A 21,652-nucleotide genomic window follows, 5' to 3' on the forward strand; every position below is an offset into this window, starting at 1 on the left:
ACAAGATAAATCCTGGGTACCTTTGTTGTTTCTCAGCACATCGTGTTCGAATAGGTTGTAAAATTATTTGTTTTGGGATTTATTTTGACCTCTGGAAGACACTTGATTTATTTTACCTTTATTTAAGCAAGAAAATTGGACACTTGAGATATGAAATCTTTCACAAATTTGTGAGTATCCACCTTAATATGCAAAGATGAGGCAACACACGCACACACACATACATGCACGCCACACTTTTTGGTGAATAGATGCTGGGATGTGTGATCAGCAAAGATGGATGGATAGGTCACTAGGAGATTGGTGCTCCTAAAGTTTGCTTAAAAGATGCTGACTTTTCTGCAGTCTCACCATTTACTGTCTGAAGATGAACAGTCTCTGTTTCCAGTTTACATCACACTTTTCATAGTTTCAATACAGTTTGGCAAAAGCTAGTGAGCAAAACAATAATAAAACAACTTTCTTTAAGTGTAAAGAAGTACATTATATATATATATATATATATATATATATATATATATATATCAGTGATTCATTAAAAAAAGTCACATGTTTGAGATGTCATTAGAAAAATAATGCCACTCTTATATGTGCATTAAGTTTTACAGATAACAAGGCAAAAGTAAATAACTTTCACTTGTAGACCACCAGAAATCTGGAGTAGGGCTCATCCAGATTTTGTCATCCACCTTTCTGTGACGTCACTGTGACACACAGACAAAATGGAAGCTTGTATGTGCATTTGATGACCTTTTGTCTGACAGCATAGTACAAAGAAAAACAAAGAAAATCCAACAGGGAACTATATCTGCAAGAAAGGAAAACATGTGAGCAAAATAAAAATGTATTGGCAACATTTTCAGAGAGAAAACACCAACAAAACACATTAAACCTGAGGGTTGTTGTACACACAGGCTACTTAGAAGAAGTGAGTACAGCTGTGGAGAATACCTGGGTGCAAGCAATCAGTGAAACACAATTATGGGAGGCAAAACTGAATAATAAGCACACAAGACAAACTAGCTCTTGAACATGAGAACACCTAACACAGATTTATACTTAAGACACGAGAAACACACGCGAGGCAGAATAAACTGAAACAGTGAATAAAAGCAAACTATAACCACCAAATAAACTAGATGGCAAAACTAAAACTAAGAAACCAGCCATTATGTCTGCGATTATTGTGATTCAGACAGCACACCTAAATCTCAGCTAGAAAAGCAGAACTACTTTTGAAATCACCTGAAATGATATTGCAATGCATTTTATTGAAAAGCTGGAGTTGACTTTTCTGCCGTTTTTACACTTTCCACTCCAGATTTAAAAAACAAACAAACCCAAAAAACAGTAGAAATAAGTCTCAGTGGCTTCCCTGGAAAGGCAGAACATGATTTCAAAATTTAAAAAAAAAAAAAACTTGTTTCTTTATATATATTTTAACATATCAATGTTAAAATAGTGACATAGATTCTCAAACACTGCTGAACTAATAAAAACATTAAAGCATTTTGTAGTTTTATAGTTTTCCGCTTGTTTTTTCTGCCTCTTTAACTTTCAAAACGGAAGAATTTCTTAAGCAGTTGTCATTTCACATGACTCCCATTTAGTTAGTTCAGCTGGATATTTTGCAGCCCACTGGCAGGAAATTTTCACACAAATTCATCACAGTAATGAAAAAAGACTTGAACAATCAGCTGTGTATAGGATCATCTTTTGTTGTGAATGTATACTGTGCATGTGATGTGCCTTGGGCTGTGACCAAAAGAGGGCTGTTCATGTGAACACAGCCCTTTATTGATGAATACTACAGTTGCTTCATTTACCAGCTAATATGAGGTTGTTTTCTGACTTTAAAGATGCCTTCGGGGAGCGTGAGCGTGACTGCCGCAGAGTCCTGAGACATTCCCTTTGCTAGTTTGTCAGCTGGCCCCTGACTTGCTGGCCTCCTTCAGGGATCTAAGTTCATGTGATTGCATTTAATTCCACAGTGACCTGTAGATTAGTGCATGCATCGTGGCATTCAGTCAGGCTGAATCCTTACTGTGATTGTAAGTTCACCGAGTTCAGGGGGTTCATGTCCAGTCTTAAGCTTCAACAAAGGAAAATTTTCAGGTAATCAACACTAAGACCTGGAAAAAGTGCCTGAACCTGCCCCGTTTCATATTACTTAAATGAACATATTTAGACAGTGATTTTCCCATTCAGCAAAAATGGTGGCTACATTCATCTTTTATATATAGTCAGAGATGTTGAATCTTAGCTGTTGGTAGTAATTTGGAATCACACTAGCATATCAGTTCACTCAGTAGCACTCAGATTTACCTCTGGAACCAGAGAAGCTGGTACAAGTTTAAAAACTAAGAGGTTTTTTGGATACTTACCATTTCCAAATAACACCAAACGATAAGCCATAATATAAGAGTAAACCAGTATGCATCCCTGTGAAAAATATATCCTCTGTCTTCTGACATGTTTTGATTACAGCATCAGACAACAGAGAGAAGTGTCACCTTGCCTCCATCACCTTATGAAACACCTTCACACCAATCAACAGGCAGTCATGGAGCCTCTTGGTTGGCATCCGGTGCTCTTTTGAAGTAGGCCTAGTTTCTCTCAGAGGGGATATTTGGTTTCCAAGTGGCTCTTTAGGCTTTCTTGGCGTCATGTTAGCACACATTCAGATTAAGGGACGTTGACATCTCCAGGCAAATGAAGCCATTAGGCAGTTCAACTTTCCTCTATGCTCCCTACTGATTTTTTTTCTCTTTTCTTTAGTTGGCAAATAGGCTGGACTGGTAGTTAGTTGTGGTTTGATTCACACAAGAAAGTGAGCTGTTTTCCCCTTTGTATTCTCCCTGCTGTCAGTCAGAGCCTTTGATGTGTCATGCTGTCATAATACTCCTCAAACAGACTGAGGTTCACTTTGATAGAAGAGATTTTTTAAGGGAAACGAGTGTGCAGAAAGTACTGATACAGAGACTGAATTTATTTATATAGTTTGTCTGCAGTTATTTACTGCAAAATGAATGTACGATGGTCACACCTGGATTTCTTCAATGCACACAGTCTGGGAACCACAGCTTTAAACCGTGTACTGTATATATTAAAGCATGTAAAATAGATTGTAGGAGAAATGTTTAAAAAATGACCGTGATAGCTGCACTTTATAGGAGGAAGACTATAACAGAGTGTTAGATTTGCCACCAAATGTATTTCTCATCAGCTTTGGTCCCTCTGAAACGGCACGTCAGGCTCCGTGTCTGGTAACAGCAGCCAGGGGCCTTGAGCTTTGATCTGCTGCTTATGGAATTAAAGCGATAAAAAGGCTTAAAAGAGGCTGGGAGAGGTCACCTGGAGTTTTGTGACTAACAGCGAAGTGCATTCCTATTCCATCTGTACTGAAGATCGTCGCCTCAACCGACCTCCTGAAATAATACTGGTCTTTCATTTCTGCAGGCCCGAGACTGCCCTCAGACCAGCGCCAGCTTCATCCGAATTTCCAAGGAGCTGAAGAACAAAGACGAGTACAGTCAGGTCCTCTTCTCGAGCTTCTGTAGGAAGGTACAGTATGTGAGGAAAGAACACGGGGAAATGGAAATGTCTGTTTTGTAGCCACAAGGAGTTTCTTTCTTCTGCTGCTTCCTTTTAGCTTTGGGATGTTTTTCTGGTTCGATGTGTTTCCCATTCCACCCCCTCATGCTTCCTCTCTTTTGTAACAGCTCATCTTTCAATATTTCATGTTCAAACCAGTGAACACAGCCTTCTCAGGAAGTAATCTGAGGATCAATCATAAAAAGGAACTGAACTATGAATTCAGTCCTCAAGTTCCCTTAACCTGAATGAAGCGCTGCTTATTATTTTACCTCATGCTGAACCTCTTATCGTCTCCCTGAGGATAATAATGGCCATACTTTCCATATCAGGGACTGAACATTGAGGGCTTCGCCTAAGTTATGAGTAGAGCTTAGTTATATTTGAAGTTACGTAGCCTTTGATACAGTGAACTGAAGCAACCCCCGACTCACAGACCCACCACAGTCTTTTTTATGTTTTCTTGTGTGTTGCTTCTTTGCTGCTTTACAAGGAAAACCTGTTTTTGAAATGAAATAACCCAAAAGATCCTGCAAGAGGCATGAAGGGCTCTTCACAGAAAATAGAAAATGAACAAACATGCTGAAGCTTTTTCTTTCCCCTGTTCTGCTCTCTCAGGTGAACAGGTTCAACAAGAGCACAGACCGAGGCCTGCTCATCACAGACAAGTACATCTACAAATTAGAGCCAAAGAAACAGTATAAGGTTCTGAAGAAGCTTCCTTTAGACTCAGTAAGTACTCACGTGGGAGAGCATACACTCTGAATGCAAGCTCACACACAGACTCATTTGCTAGCTTCCCTTCTAAATCCCTTCTCTTATCTTCACTCCTGCTGTCTTTATCCAATATTTCCAGCATTGCAAATGTATCCTGTTGAGATCTGAGCATATGTTACTCATTTCCACAGCCTGATTACATTATAACTCTCACCCTTAAACCCCAGACTGATTAAACATAGTGTCCCCAACAATGCTCATAGTTGCAGGCATTGACTTTTTACCATAAGACCATATGATGATTTTACAGTTTTTAATACAATAATAAATACTTTCATTTTTCATTAATTGCTTCAGTCAGTACTAAATTCACTTTACTGTCCTTATGCTTATTTTGTGCTTTCATGTGGTCTCAGAGTGACTGAATGTCTGCTCAACTCTTTTGGTGCAGAATTTGCAGAGTTATTCATCATAATACATTTCTGATAAATAGTACAAACACATATATTGCATATAATGTTTGTGGCTGAGAATTAATTGTAACTGGACGGCTCATTGCTGCACTGGTTTGAATCCACAGGCCATCATGTTCTCTCCCTTCTCTCTCGTTACTTCCTCCTGTAGTCCAAAGACATGCACGTTAGGGCAAGGGTCTCCAACTCCAGGCCTCAAGGTTCGGTGTCCTGCAGGTTTTAGACATTACCCTCGGTCAACACACCTGAATCAAATGATTAGTTCATTACCAGGCCTCTGGAGAACTTCAAGACATGTTGAGGAGGTCATTTAACCATTTAAATCAAATGTGTTGAAAGACACATCTAAAACCTGCAGGATGCCAGCCCTTGAGGCTGAGAGTTGGACGCTCCTGTGTTAGGGTAATTGGGGATTGTAATTTGCCACAGGTGTCAAGGCCTCGTGGCCTGTGACAGATCACTCCAGCACCCTTGCAGATGTGTACTAGATAAACAGTTTTTAAAATGGATTGATGGATTGTAACTGTGGCCTTCCAGCTGGAGGAGCCTTGACTAGACAGAACATTTTGATATTAGCATGAAAATGACCAAGATTTCACATTATTATGTAAAGGCACATAAAAAGTAGATTCCCAAGTCAGGAACTGTAACCATCCAAATATCACTTAAGTGGAACATTACAGCATACATGAAAGCACTGAAGAAACATTATTGTACTTGTGTTCAGCAAGTCAGTAAAGTGCGCGGCAATAAATAAGTCCAGAAATCATGCCGCCCATAAGCAAGTACAAATCAGAAGGCTGATGTCAAAATGAGGACAGAAAGCAAGGGAGACACAACTACTGCAAAAACATGCTTTTTCAGCCAAGCTCACTGGACCCAGGTGTAGCTCATGCCGTTAGTTAGTCTCCTGTTAGCTCCTGAAGAACAAAGCACAGAACAAAACCAAGACAAATCACAGAGGTTTATAAAAGGTTTTGTCCTTAAAGTGTGGTACAAATACAAAAATAACAGCTGTTATGAATGTGGTCAGACTTTTTGTGCTTTATTCTGGCTGCTCTTTATTTCTTACTCTGTCCCCTCAGTTGTGTACACGCACAAACACAAACACACACACACCTATTCATCTTCCGTCCTGTTTGACCCAGGTCACAGCCATCCATCAACAAGTACAAGAGCAATAAGAGGACTCACACTGAGAGAACACTGTCTTCCTTTGGGTCTCAGGGCTGATGACCTTTAAGAATTGTGAGGTTGTTGATCAGTCAGTCAGTGTTTGTGTGCGTGTTTGTGTGTGTACGTTAGGTTTTGTTGTCAACATGTGACGCCGTGGTCATGCTTGGGAGGCAGCTGCCAAGCTTAGCTTTAGATTTTCTGCCATATGGGGCGAACCTCAGCTGAGAAACTGGATCAGGAATCTCAAAGGGCTGCTGGCTCTGCAGGGCAAGAGGCTGAAGTTCTCTTGACATAACAGAAATCATAATTTTCTTCTACAGCTTGATGCATGAACCTTGGTGTTGGGAAAACATACAGAAAGTGAAGGGTTGACTAAAGAATTTAACATGTGGAACACTGGGTCTCTTTTTATATCTAAAAAAAAAGGGGGGGGGGGGGTGGTATTGTTTCAGGTAGAGGCATTTAGCCAAACCTCTATGGTACTGTGATGGTGCATTTAATGCTAGAAAAACCTTCTTGGACATTTGGCATTTACCTCTGTCTCGGGTAAAAGTATGTTTTTATCACCACACAGACTTAAGGCGTCTTAAAGCAGGGCTGTAAGCATGCAGTCAAGATTGGAGGAGACCAACTCTAGAACTGTTGACCAAGCAGCTTAATGTCTTTGCTCTCTCATACATATTACATATATTTAAGAGAATTAAATGTATGTAATTGTCTTTACAGTGTCTGCATCTTTAAATGCATGGCGCTTCCACCATGTGATCAGCTGATTAGTGACTTAATGAGCAGTTTAACTGTTGTACCTAATAAAGTGGCTGTGTGTGTTTTGTAATAGCTAGTAGCACACCTTCTTTTTTGGCCAGAAAAACTTCTTAAACTGAACTAAAAAATTGAGATGTATGTAATAGTTTGTCTAGTTTATGATATTTCCATCCCATTTTTTACCCAGTTCCTCACTGAGGAATCTGAGATTAAGATGGATTCCAACAAAAGTTGGAGATTGCCAAGTGCCATCAGACTTTGAGGTGACTCAGGTACTGAATGCAAAATAGCTTTCACTGAGAACACCTTCGTGAGATGTAATGAGTCAGCACAGCTGGACGTCCAGCAGTGATAGAAGAGAGGTGGAGAGAGAGAGCGCTTGCATGCCAGAGGGTTAAAAACTATCATTATGCAGCAGCGGAGCAGCTAAAGATAGCTGGTGCCATTAGACTCTGGTGCTCAGAATGAGGAATATGAGTCTTATCCAGGTCAGAAACTCAGAATACAGCATTAAAGAAGCAGTGCATCTCTGACTCTCACCCAGGTCACAGCTGAGGTCAAAACCTGAAGCAAAACACGAGCTCTGTACCTCTGACTGGTCAAATTCAGAAAACCTGACTTTAACTGGCGCTTATGTTTACTCAGTCTTCAAAAAATGTTGACAAAATTAAAAACTAAGCATTCACTTTGCATAAACATATTGTAAGCTTAAATAGTTACTGTTAAAACATTTAATCATTTAAATAACTGATAGAAAGTTAATGGACGTTTCTCACACTGGAGTATTTCCAGTCATTAAACTTTTGATTTGTTTATAAGATAAACTATGTGAAAAATGCTCCTTTTATTTAGAACAGTCAAATGTTCAAAGTAGAAATCAAAGTGAAATTAAAAGACTGCTAGGAAGGAATACTAAAAACAATAGGAACACTGGAAAACTTTACACAACAACACAATCTCACAGCAACAGAGGAGATGGCGAGTTTATATACTGCAGGTGAGCTATTGGCAAATAGTGAACAAGTGGGATTAATCAAGGTGGAGCAGACGATGACCAATGAGGGGGGACAAGGAAAAGGAAGAAATAAAAATGAAAGGAATACACAAGGAGCAGTGATTTCAAAATAAAACAGGAAAGAGCGTGATCTTTGAGGTATAGAAGTCTCCCATAGATACTAATTTACAATTTATTGGGGGACATGTCTTGCTTTTTTGTATTATCTCTCTTTTGAGTCAGTCTTGATTGAATTTAGGTTCGATTTATCTACCATGAAGTCTTCTCATAGGTCAGGGACCTCAAACTCATTTTATACTGCAGGCCACACGCAGCCCGCTTTGATTTTCTGTGGGCTGAACCCGTAAAACTCCAATTTCTGTTGGTGTAAAAAGTTTAACTACAGATTTAATCAAGGAGATAAGACAAAAAAAGTGCAATATTCAACATTATTTCTCAGTTTTCCTACATGGTAAAGAAATGCTGCTGTTGTAAATGAAAGAAATCAGTCAGCATGAGTCTTTGAGCTTCAATTGTAAGGAGAAATGTGTAAAATGACAGATATCTATCATTTTATTACTTGTGAATGAGGGAGATTTTTATGGGAAGGAAAAGCTGTAAAACTAGCAAAGAAAGACTTAAAAGTTCAAAATTCCTGCCCTCCTTCACATTTTCCAAAGCCATCCAGCAGGCTGGATTGGGGTCTTTGCCAGGTCAATTCTGGCCCACAGGCCTTATGTTTGACACCCCTAGATTATGTTCCAGTTTAAACCTTAATCATAAGAATAAAGCAGATAATCAAGGCAAAGTATAAAAACTTAAAACAGCCCCTAATGTCTAATGCAGGGCAGTTGCATTTCTTAAATTTGTGACGTTTATATTGTAATTATAAATTGGATATTTTTAGATTTTTTTTGTTGGGTTGACAGAGTGAGCACCTAAAAGATATGGTCTTGTACTGTGCAGCCAAAGTTTGTTTGTCTATTTAGTGAAACTTTAAAGACTGAAGTAAACGATTAACTGAAAAGATCATAAATGAGCCTCATATCAAATCCATCTTGTGTTATTTTAGAGCTGCAATTTAAGCACTGCCACTGCAAAGAGAAGTGCTGCAGATACAATAGAACAAAGTAAAGTAATGTAATTTATAAAATATGTTTGGAACACAGTAAAAAGTATCACGCTGCTAGATCAGCTGTGCAGCTTCCCCTTCACTGAAGGGCAGGTTTAACCAGCGTTTGTCGGTGCTGGGACATCCTGCACATTGTCGTCCCTGCTGGATTAACCTGTATGGCTGGAGGCCGTAAGAGGCTTAGTCCACTCTGTCCTTCCATTTGCTTTCTAAAAACCCATGACACTTTCTCTGTTTGCATGTCTCCTCTGGTTTTGTCTTTGACCTATATGGGTCTCTCATAGTCCTTCTTTCATTTGCACCCTGCCGCCTTCCTCTCCCTCCGTTGCGGTAAATCAGTACATTAATTCCAACTGGGTCACAGCTCATGACTTCCCCTTCACTGCACCCACACACGTGCACCTCCAGCTTACATATTCTGAGCAGAAATAATCCGCTGGCTTCATTTATGGCATTGAATTTTTTTGATCCAAGATATGCTGCGCTGTACTGTATTAAACTCACAGGTTTTGTACATTGATGTGATAATCCCTGACAATTTTATACAAATGAATCCCCAATGCTGCAATCTGTGTCGATGAATATTAAAGGTCACTCAGCCTATAGGCAGGTCATGCATGAGGCTTTAGAGGAAGGAGAATTCTCACCTTTGGTCTTTTGCTAAAATAAAAATAGCATTGCAGCATTTATGAAATACTCCTTTGGAGGTAAAGGGTATGGAGTTCCAATGCCGCCATAATCAGAAAAAATAACAAGCAATTTATCAATAAAAGCACCAAAATTATTAAAATCTATGTATTCATTTATTTATAAGACCCTCACTAGAGACTATTTATCTGTCAGTGTATCATATTACATGAAAAGTCATACAAAGCATGAGCTCAAGCTTGGATCTGGCTGAGATCTTTCTTTAACGTGTTCTTTCTCCGCAGTTTACCGGAGTGAGCGTGACCACCGGGGTCGACCAGATGGTGGCGTTACACACGTCCTCCCAGGATGACGTCCTGCTGTGCCTGCAGCGAGGCGAGCTGTGCCCCAACCAGGACAGAGTGGGTGAACTGGTGGGAGCGATTGTGGACCACTTCACACGGTCAGTTACAGAGATATTTTTTTTCTTTGTCTTTTATCCCGCACTCATTTATACTTATGTTGTCAGCCTGTAATGCACATTACCTTCAGGGTAAAAGTACTCAATACTAGCCTGCAGATAATTGCAAGTATTTGCTCCTAAAGATGACTGAAATGATAATAAACCGCCAAGTGCTATGGCCTCGGTCATGGTATCTTAAAATGGATTATTCAGTTTGAAATCTGATTCTTTGTTCTCTACAGCTATGTGCGATTACATTACCTTACATCAACATATACTTATTTAACATCTGTGGGGGATTTTCTCCCGGAGCAATGGTTCCTAACCTGACTGTGGGTTATCCTATAAACAGGCGCAAGTCAAACAACTTCTGGCAGAAAATAATTTCAGCCAGAATTTCTACCATAAATATGCTGTTATAATAATGATGATACATTACAGTTGATACAATGATGATAATGAGGTAAGTGTATGTACAAGTAATCCCTGTCAGCAAAAAACTGCTTCAAATGCTCTGGTTCTGTTTTTTTTTTCATTCTCTTGGCTCTTTATGATGTCACTGAGAGCAGATATCAAGTTATGGTCATCGCACACACATCTCTGACTCTCAGCCCCTCCCACCCGCTGTTATAACTTTCTATTTGCAAGGGGCAGCCAATCAGAAAAAGTTGGATAAAAGGAGAGGCATTGAAACAACTTGTTTTAGACAGTAGATGAATGAGGGGCTACAACAAGACCAACAACAACAACCCTGCATAAGATAAATAAGCATTATACTGAACTTCTGAATCATGCAAAGTAGGGCTGTACAATTTTGCATAAAATGAGAATCACGATTTTTTTGCTTAGAATTGAGATCACGATTCTCTCACGATTTTCTTTTCCAATATAAATATCTTTGGTCAGGTGATAAGTGATAGCCTCCGTAATTTCTTTGTGCCTGCGGGAGTTCGACGGGTATAGGGAAGCGCTGTATAAGGTTCCCGTTATTGATGTATGGGTGGTTGATCGGGACGGATTTTCTCCTGACACTTTCTTGGCCTTTACAGCTTCGTCATCTCTCACGTGCTCTCCGTTGTTTTTTCCCTGCCAGCTGACTTCTGTATCACGTGGTATGAGCCGCCGCCCTTGTCATTTGTTGAGCAGGAAGAGTGAGCGCTTGTTTTCATGCAGCTTAAGTCCCGGAACAAAATGCAGTACAATTGTAATTTTTTTTTTTTTAAATCGTTGTCATTTCGAAATGAGATCGCACATAAGTATGAATTGAGATCGCAATTTTGTAACGATTAATTGTGCAGCCCTAATGCAAAGCATCTTTAGTAGAATCAAGGGATAAAAATATGGAGCTTGAAATGAGCATAATGGGTTTACTTTAAGAAATTATAAACTCACAAGGGTAAAATATAGCCTTTGGGCCAGACATAGCAAACAGGAAAACAACACCCATGAATCAGCCAGTCGATCAGAGGCAGCACCATGCACAGGAATCTGAAGACCAATGATTGCAGGAAGTCTGTACCGCTGTTTAACTCAATTTCAGAGCAATCTGTTTCATCAGTGATCTATGCAGTGGTATATTTCAGACAACTGGCAAGATGTTAAATATAACCTGGTTTCGATTGAGTTATCCAATGTCTGGCTCTTTGCTTACTTTATTGAAGTCAGTATGGCTCTCTAGGGAGAAATGCTGCCTGCCCCTGCACTAACTGAAGGGGTTCATGGCTCAAAAGAGATGCCACAACACTGCTGCCTTTCAGGAAACGTTTATTTCTACAAAAGAAAATTTACTTGCAAGTGTTGAACACAAATAAGAGAGGCAGGCAGCAACTCCCAACTCATCTAATAATAAGCGAAACTTCAAAAAGCATCTGAGGAATACCGATGCTGATGGAGGAGAGGCGAGGCTCAGCAGGTGTGCCTCCGCAGACAATCAGCACTAGAAGTGAAGCAGAGAAGAGAGCAGGTTAATGAGGATGCAAGAAAACACTAACCAGATGGCGGATGTGTCGGCCCACTGGGGCATGCGTAACAGGGTGCACAGAGTGGTCATCATTCTCAAAGAGATCATCCGCAAATTCAGAAACAAATTTGTTTTCTCATGCTGATAATTCACATCTTTGACATAGGTTTTAATTAGAACAAAACATTCTTCATAAAACTTTTAATGAATTAATCAGCGAGATGAGCCGGCGAAGTGATTGTTCCAAATGAAAACCTGCCGCTTTCCAGGCCTCGGTGTCACATGAAGAAACGACACGGCTTTAGCCCCATTGTTGCCCACCAAACGTCTCGGTTACAACGAACTCTATTAACGCTGCATAACAATTACGTAAATCATATCCTTGGCATTTATCACTGTCATAGTTGTCGCTGTCTGTGTCCTGCTCTGAATAACTACCGTGAAATGAATCAGTCACGCTGACATTTATCACATTTATCACTCGGATTCCGATTTTTCGTTGCTGTTTATAAACCTGATTCACATCCACCCGCATTCATCTCTGCCAGACTCCATTTGAATGGCACGGCCCACGAGTTTTCACACACAGCAGACTGTTTTGGTTGTGCGTGCGTGGGCGGGTGTGTGTTTAAGTGCGGCCGTGTTGTCGTAAGTACTGCCCTCGGAGTCCTCACCCAGTCTGCAGCGATCGATCTCCTGCAAATCCTGCCAGCTTCATGCTGAGAGAATTTTACAAAAATAAAGACATAAACAGTGGAGCTCATATCTGAATTCGTTTCCCTTTTTGTAAAATTCATCACAGACTTTGCATTCTTATAGGTACGACTTATGAAGTTTCTAGAATAACAAAGAATCCAAAAACCCAGGACTGTGATCCCTTCATATAGATTCTAGAGTTGTTTACTGCGTTAGAGGCTGAAATGGTTACTTTTATTGAGTTGTGCTGTGTTGGAAGCCAAACAAAATGCTCTAATCATCATTAAAAACCATGTGATGTGATTTCTGGAATCACTGAGTGCAGATGAAGTGTAGACTGAGCCATCAGCTGACTCACATCAACATGTTTTTTATTTCTTCTGTCCTGTCCGTCGTTTTGTTTTTGCTCTCAGCTCAGAATCCGGCGAGACAGCAGTCGCTCCAGGGTGCATGTGTTTCTGTGTGCTCCCACTTTTATGAGTCTCTCTGTGTGTATGTTCAGCTTCCTGATCCCAGATCCCCGGTGAGGCTTTTGTGGATTTTACGAGTCTTAGACTTTTGGTCTGGGTTTTTTCAGGGGGGGGTGTATGGGTATCTATATCACCAGGGTCCCTGCGGCAGCTGCGTGGCTCTGTGTCGGGGTGCGGCAGGCGTCTCAGGGGGAGTCTGTTTCAGCTCTCCGCCTGTTATTGTGCCACCATCTGCGGTGAATGGAAGGGGGCGCGACCTCAGCTAGGCTACTCATCAAAAGGAGACTCATGAGACAAAGTCAGGGGTGAGATGTGCAAGTGTGCAAGCATGTGCGAGAGGGGGGTGAGGATGACAACACACAGACACACTCCTCTTGTGCTTCCTTCTGTCAGGAAATGGGATGCCAGACTCTGAGAGTCACGCGCACGTCATTTTAGTTTTTATGTTTGGTGGGGAGAACGGTCAGAGGAGGAAACAGTCAATGGAGTGATTGTGACTCCTGCTGCTTTTCCTCGTCTCTTCAGAGTAAGTGAGTAGATCTGTGAGGCTGCCGGTGTTCACAGCTGAGAGAGTTTGCAGTGACACAGTGAGTTGTACAAAACTGGGTCAGAAAAGTCAGCGTTAAAGGCGCAAGGTAAAATCTGACTTCAAAGCCGCTCTGTGTTGTCGGTGAGGATGGCAAAGACAAGCTGTCTGGTTTGCTGTCATGTCACATCCGATTCTCATTCCCTCAGAGGACTGCGCTCTTTCACTCTCTCCTTTCCTGTACATAACCCCATCCTCTCATCCCTGATTCTCTCCTGCTTTCTCTTCCTGTCACCTGGGTCAGAGCTGTCAGTGTGAATGAGCTGTTTGTGTGTGTGTGTTGAGTGTGTCTGTTTACTAAGAGAGAAATACTGTGTATGTGTGTGTTTCTATGTGTTTTTTATTCAGGGGGTTGGACCATCTGCTGGGACAGCTGGGGGAGTATGAGTGAGCTAAAGGCAGGATTTAGGGTATGATCTGCTCCTGCCTCAAAAGATTTAGGAGGATTTTTACTTAAAAGGCAATTTGGGGGTTTATAATCTTATTGATCACGGCCACAGACTCCTTGCAGAATAAATAGAAGTTTGTACAAAATGTGCAGTTTGTTAACATCCTTCATGCAACTTTTCACATATTAGATGCTTTAAATTGACAGTTTTGAACTGACTTTAACAGAACCAATTGTAAAACTCTCAGTCTGTGGATTGATTTCGATATGAAGGATATAAAATACAAAAATACAACTCTGGCTCACTTAGCCCAGAAATTGAGTTTATTGTTCCTCTTATAGAGGAACATTGTTTATTGTCTGTATATATTAAATATATCAATACTTATTTTATGTAAGATAAAATGAACTTTAATCGCTCGATCAAACTGGTTTGGTCCAAAACCCACCCTGACATCATGTACAACTTATTAACTATAGTCTTGAGCTACCACTCATTCCTTTATATTTTGGTAGGAAATAGGTAGGTGAGTGGGGTGGCTTCTTGACAGCCATTCTTCCACTGAGACCATTACTAATGAGACTTCAAACAGCAGATGGAATAACTGAAGGGCCAGATTCATCTCTCAGGTACTACGTCAGGTTTTTGCTGGCTGACTTTCAGATACTTTTTTTGTTTTTTAGTGCTGCCATTTCTTCTTTTGTCCTCCACATGTCTACATTTCTAATTACGATTTGTTGAGCTATGCCAAGTTTTTGGCTAAAAGCTCTTTGGGAATGACCTTGTTTGTGTAAAAATACAATTTTACACCTGTCAAACTGTGTTACCTTTGGCATTCTTTTAGACTGAGCTAAAGACATGGTGAGATGCGTTTTTGCAACAAGTTCCTCGTAATAAAGTGTCTAAAATTGGTTCAGTGATAAGTTGTGTGTTATGTGTAGAAACAACAATGGTTTATCCCTTGAGTTAGGTGCCTTTTGTATCCTTAAATAACACACAGGTCAGTGTTGAGTAAAATTCGAAAAATCACACACCACTAAACAAAAATGTCTCAAAAAGCATATTGGTCATTTTTTCCCCGCACACCAGGTACAGCGGAATTGGCTCAGTTTGTCCCCGGTATACGTTTTTTGCTTTCTTCTGACCACTACTCATGCTAGGGCCTTCATCTGGGTCGGGATTTTCTCCAGGACCCAGGTCAGATTGGCTACTTTTTCTTTTCATCTCACACTTCTTCGTCTTCTTCGGTTTTACTGGCAGTTGGCAACCCATTTAATTAGAGCAGGTAGCTGTACTGCCCTCTAGTGGAAGAGAATATAATTGTTCTGCCCGTTACGCTGGTCGCTTAGAGTACTAATCAGGTGGAACCACGGCACACCTGATCATTTCTAACGACACATTGGTTGAGAAACACTGTCATAAAGGACATACACAAGATTTTTACTTTATTGCAGAAAGCTGACTGCCTGACTGGTTTTGGTTGCATTGCTGGATTGTGTATAGAAGACTGTATTGTACTGTGTTGTGTTGTGTTGTATATAAGGCTTTTATTAAAGTTGTATCTTTTTATTTTTTAGTTGTTTAGTGTTTCTGTGCATCATCTGTACATATGGTTTTTGACAATAATGCTAACTTTAACTTTGACCGATATACTCAGCTTTACTATCTCTCTGGGTCAGAGGTTCTTCATTGCTAGCTTTGCATTAGCCTGTTTAAGTGGATGCTGTGTGCAGCAGTACAGCATCGATAGATCGATACCTGCCCTGAGCTTAGTATGCACTTGACTGTCACATTTAAAGAAAGTTATTTTTATTCCTCTACTCCTTAAAATTTACTCTGTTTTCCTTCTTTCCTTCCACAGGAGTCAGATTATTGTAGCACGAGTGTGCAGGAAATGACCACGTTTCTTTTCTTTAATGACATATTTGTTTTCGTAACGTTGGTCTAATTACTGGATTTAGTTTGGTAAGATGTTATATTCCGGATATTACTCAACAATCTAAGATCACCCGTTTATTTTCTGATGCGGTTGAACAACATGTCAGTTCAGCTCCAAATTGCTGCGTTGCTTCATGTCGCCTGTAGCTTTTTGTTTTCAGGTTACTCATCAATCCCATCTTGTGAAACAGATACTGTTTTCATATTTAACACTAACACTCGCTGGAACTCAAGGATGAACTGGTGAACGTCACAGTGACCACATGACTGCCCCATTCTTGATAAATGATTTGTCTAGAAGACTTGAAGGGGATTTAACTTCATGTTGCACAACGTCTTGAACTAAAAGATGAGTTTACTCCACCTTACTCTGCGTACTCAAAGCCCAGTTACAAGCCTCATTCACCCAATTACACACAAACAATGCAAGTCCTTTTTTCTAAACTTAAGCACCTTGCCTAATATTCATGTGCACACTCACACCGACCTCCGACTTTCCAATTGTTATATCACTCTAACCGCCTTATTGGTAGGTTACAGTCTGGAGGTTAGAGGTCTCTGTGATCTAGCAGACTATAAATGTCTATGTTAATGTTTTACCATATAATAATGAAATGATGGCATTTTACATTAAAAAGGTCAAAGGTCAACTTCACATTGACTTTCCATATTTCTGGTGTTTATATAGCACAGTAACTCAGGAACAGAAGGGAGATTTTTTTTATCATATTTAATATATATAGATGCTCAATTTATTGCACTAATCTTTATAGCCCACCTTAATTTAAAGTCTTCACTACCTATGTAATGAAATTCTTAAACTTTGTAACTGTAAGTAAACGTATACTTGAATGATTTGTGGAGTCCACAAAGTGTTAAGATCTAGTTTCCTCACTTGCACTCTCCTCCTCTAACTCTTATTTGTTTTCATTTCCTCAGTCTGCTCCTTCCAGACTCTTCTCCAGCATTTTCTCCACTCGTCTCCACATCAGCAGTTTCATTTATGAATATGGAAAGACCTGGAACGATGTTGCATTAATAGCAATCTTCTGGGTCACCCATCCCTTTACAGCTTAGCAAGAATAATGTGCGAGTTCATTAACCCTAAAGTATATGTGAGAGGACTTGTGATTAGGCGTTAATGCCCAGATCAAAGAGAATCACATAGACACACATGCTCACCTGCTAATGATGGACTCGAGGACTTGTTTGACCTCGCTGGACATCAACAGTTTGCCAGTTATTCTAGGTGTGAGAGAAATCAGCCCTCTCATTTCTAAATTCAGTTTTTAGGTCGTGAAAGGCGTCATCCAAGTCCTGAAATAGCCTCCCCTGTTTCTCTGCCTCCCCTTTTTTTTTCTCCCTCAGTGGCTGTCCTCAATGTGCTCGTCTCACAGTCGGTCCTGCTGGCTGGAGCAACAGGAGCTGCATCTTGTGCTCCAACTCTCCTCGGTCATCTCGTCCCCTCTTTTATGTTTTTGTCCCTAATTTTTTTGTCTCTTAAGATTTTTCCAAACCTGCAGCTTCTGATCAGGTTCTTGTTTTGACTTGTTATTGGAGTTTTGATCAAATGCAAAGTAACTGCAGGAGCAGCTTTTAACCCAGACGGGTGTAAATAATGTATATAAACTCTGACCTATTTCCTTCTCAGTTCCCACAGAGCTGGCAGGTCATGTGCTTCACTGATTTTCTTCATTTAGCCACAAAATCCAGCCTCAGTCGCACTGCTATTTAAAGTTGGTCAAAACGCCTTGTTGACATGTGCAGTGTGTGGTTGACTTCCACCAGTGCAAGTGTGAAGGATTCATCCCATGTGCACAAAATCACATGGCACAGCCACACACATTATAGTTCAGCAGCTATAGAAAGAACTGGCATACATTATCCAGGATATTCTTGGTCCCTCTTTTGGGCTTTGACCAGATGCTCGTTTTGAGAGATCAGACACACGGTCTAAATCAGGGGTGTCATTTTAGATTGTTTGCAAGTTCACATAACGAATAACACATATTGTTCCTTTTTTTAATGTAAACAACATTAAGGTCATGGTTCTCAGCTGGAGAAGTGTGGAGTGCTCACTCCAGTTTGCAGATTAGCTGCTTTCAGGCACAGGAGCGCCATTATCTCAGGGTCTTGTTCACAAGTGAGGGGAGTGGGAGGTTCATTCTCCCCTCGACTGTTAATGCTGCCAATTGGTGCAGCTTTGGCAGTGATGCCGCTACCACACTGAACTGTTGTGGTGGAGAGTGAGCTGGTCATGAAAGCGAAGCTGTTGATTTGCATTCATACCATCACCTGTGGTCATAAGCTGTGGGTAGCGACTGAAAGAATAAAATCAAAAGTGCAGAAATGAGTTTCCTCTGGAAGGTGTATGGGCACTCCCTTAGAGATAGGCTGAGGAATATGGTCATTTAAGGCCAGGGGACTCAAAGTAGATCTGCTACTCCTCCACACTGAACAGTCCCAGTCCAACTGGGAATAGATTCCAGGGCAGACTCGCGACACACTGAAGAGATTACATGTCTTGGCAGGCTTGGCAATTTCTCAGCGTTCCCCCACAAGAGCTGGAAAAGGTAGCAAGGAAGTGGGACATCTGGGCTTCTCTCTCTGTTAATTATGCTACACCCGCAACCTGGCTAAGCTGCAGAAAATGGATGTTTAAGCACAAAAATGTTCACTTTTAATAATAAATGTAAAAGTTATTATGATAAGTCTGAGTTGTCTTTAGGGAAAATAAGTGTAATTTACAAGTTTAATTTCATATATATATATATATATATATATATATATATATATATATATATATATATATATATAAATAAATAATTGGTTTTAACCTTTGTTTTCACAACAATAGACACTATATTTGGTAGTGTTCATATGATTGCGTTCAGCATCTGGATAAACTTATTTAAAAAATCAACAGAAAAGACTGAGAGCCAGTTAAATCACTGACTACAGGCAGTGTGTGCGGCGCATGACAGACTTACAACAACAACAAATTTGTTGTTTATTTGGACTCTCCAGTTTGACAGACTGTATGCGATGAGACTTCAGATGAAACACGTGACTGTAATGTCTTTGAAAAAGCTTCATTTATCCATTTTAGAGAGTGACTCACAAAAGGCCAATTCAAAGAGCATTAATGTTACAGGAAGTTGGTAATACAATATCTCTCCTTCTCCCTTGCCCTTCTGGATGGCACTTCAGCCACTGGCAAACCGTGTAGGAAAACCATGTGACTTTCATTACAGGCAGGCATAGTCACGCATTTGGTATCACATTATGTTCAGGAAATCATTTAGCTGTAATCATCCACACATTATTGTGTTTCTGCTAAATTGCTGCTTAGTATAGACTTAAGAGGATACCTGTAGCAGGGTTCACATTCAGGGCACAGCTCAGAATATGGGTTACAACATCACCATAAACCTTTTGTTTTTACTCTGTTGTTACCTTGTGCATGGGGTAATGAAGTTGAACTCAAACGCAGCTTCAAACTCGTATTTAAAATGTAAAGGCGTTGTCTGAACCTGCCTTAAATTACAGGGTGACCAGTGAGTTAGACCTGAGGAACAACAAGGAATTAGGACTGTAAAATGTCTGGGTTATGTGGTGAAAAACAAGATTAAAATCTACTAACTGTCCAGTTTAAACGGCTTGTTTAGACCCCAATGAGCTCATCCAGATGCTCCTCCGGAATGACTCCATTCCTTGCCTTTTTAAATGCTTGTCCGACACTCTTTAGAGGAAACTCATTTCTGCACTTGTGTCCATGGCCCTTTTGTAATGACCTTGTGTAAGTGTATACCTTTGCTTCACACTCAGCACTCTCTTCACCACAACAGCTTCTTCATCCTTGCAGACGCTGCACCAATCCATCCTATCCTCACTCACAAACAACAACCTTAGAACTTGAGATTCTTGAACTCCTCCACTTGGGGCAAGAGCTGTTTCCCAAACTCGAGTGGACATTTAACCTTTCTCCTACAGAGATCCATGGCGTCAAGGGTGTGTCCACACAAGAGCAATTCGCTGGTCGCCTGTCACTTTGTAGCTAGAAGTCAGTAGCTGGCAGACATTCCAGGCTCAAGTTGCCTAGGTAACCTTCTCATATAATTACCATGCTGAAATGTTTCAGTCAGTGGCATCGTTTATTCTCACTGGTAGTTGCTGATAGTTCAATCGCTTGCCTTGAACTTGAGAAAAGTTTAACCCAGAACTTGGCAACTTAAGATCACCAGCAGTAGTTTTACCCATTCATACTTGAAGTCACTGAATGTCGCAGAGTTTCTGCTGTTTCCCGTTGTCACATCACTGCTAGTCGTTTCAGTGTGGATGCGCTTTTTGACTTGGAGGTGCTAATTTTCCTTCTTGCTACTTCACACTGAGCTGCAAACTGCTCTAGCCTGAGCTACTGTAGATGGTAATGTTCAATGAAGCCAGAGGGACAATGTGAAGACTTAGGCCTGTTTTTCACCACTTTGACTGCACCAAGAAATTCTGTCAAAAAAATGGCTACCATGGTGAAGCCCAGCAGGAACGAGTCTGACTTAGTGTCAGCAAGACCAAACAGACTCACTACAGGTATACCAAATGGACCGAATACCCTTTAACAACAGGCCCAGTACAGAAAACTCCTTAAAATAATGATGTCACAGAACTTTATGGCAAAGTTTCTAAATTCTCGTATTTGAGTTTACTACCTGATGGTGTTCACACAGTGCAGTTAGAGTGCATATTGTGTATTTGCACTACTGGTTCTGTCAGGTATTTCTTCCTAACACAGCCGTTCTGGTACTATGTGCTTTCAAAGTTTTTCTTTGGCTCCCCTCTTGTGTTTTAGTATTTTGTACTTTTGCACGTGTCCCCTGTGTTTCTGTGCCTGTTTCTTATTTATTTCTTGGTTTGCTTCTCTGCTAGTTTGAAGTCTTTGTTTTTCGCCCCCTTTTTAATTGGCTGTCTCTCCCTGATTTGTTTCTTTTGTTCTTTATTTCCCTTTCCGCTCCATGTGTATATATAACCTTCTCTTCCCTGACTCCTTTGCTGTCAGGACATCTGTTTGTTTCTGTTTGTTTGCCTACCTGAGTTTGCAGCCCATGTTCTCTGACTTCTTGTCTCTCCTGTGCTCCTCTCGTGTTCCTGTTTTCCTGTTTTGGTTTTGGTCTATTTTTCTGAAAAGACAGTTCAGTTTTCCCTCTTGGAATATTAATATTCTGTTTCAACTTTTATTATTAAGGTAGAAGTTTACTGTTCTTTTCCAGTATTTTTATTAAAGAGTAACTTTAAAGAGATACGTCTAATGAAATCATATAGATGAGAGAGTGGAAAATAACTCACTCGCTCACTGGTATAACTTGCAAATATATTAACCATATTTTTTTAAAGTCTGAGAAAGAAAATGAGGGAAAACATTATTCGCCCCCCTTTAAAGCTTGCTTTTTGCTGCTTTACTCCTGTCTGATTTGTGTCCTGCATATTTATCCGCATGCTGGGCACAGTGTGTTTGCAAATGTGTCCATGTGCACTGTTTGTATTCACTTTTGTGCTTCTCATGAAAACATCTTGTTCCTTCCTTGTTCCTCTTCTCTCTCTTGTCACCCCCACCAACTGTGCATCCCTAACACTTGTTCTGCCAGAGGTCTCTACATGTTAAAAGTGAATTCTTCCTC

General features: G+C 40.4%; 1 protein-coding gene across 3 annotated transcripts in view; it reads left to right on the plus strand.

The window, feature by feature from the left end:
- myo1g (myosin IG) overlaps positions 1 to 21,652 on the plus strand; it is a 72,709-nt gene that overhangs the window by 38,081 nt on the left and 12,976 nt on the right. For all 3 annotated transcript variants that reach the window (XM_080295913.1, XM_080295912.1, XM_026156789.2), the window contains exons 19-21: positions 3,460 to 3,564; positions 4,213 to 4,326; positions 9,784 to 9,941. In XM_080295913.1, coding sequence (XP_080152039.1) covers positions 3,460 to 3,564; positions 4,213 to 4,326; positions 9,784 to 9,941 — 377 coding nt within the window. The remainder of the gene's footprint in view (positions 1 to 3,459; positions 3,565 to 4,212; positions 4,327 to 9,783; positions 9,942 to 21,652) is intronic.

This window comes from Astatotilapia calliptera, chromosome 22 (genome assembly GCF_964374335.1).
Source record: "Astatotilapia calliptera chromosome 22, fAstCal68.1, whole genome shotgun sequence".
Taxonomy (NCBI): domain Eukaryota; kingdom Metazoa; phylum Chordata; class Actinopteri; order Cichliformes; family Cichlidae; genus Astatotilapia; species Astatotilapia calliptera.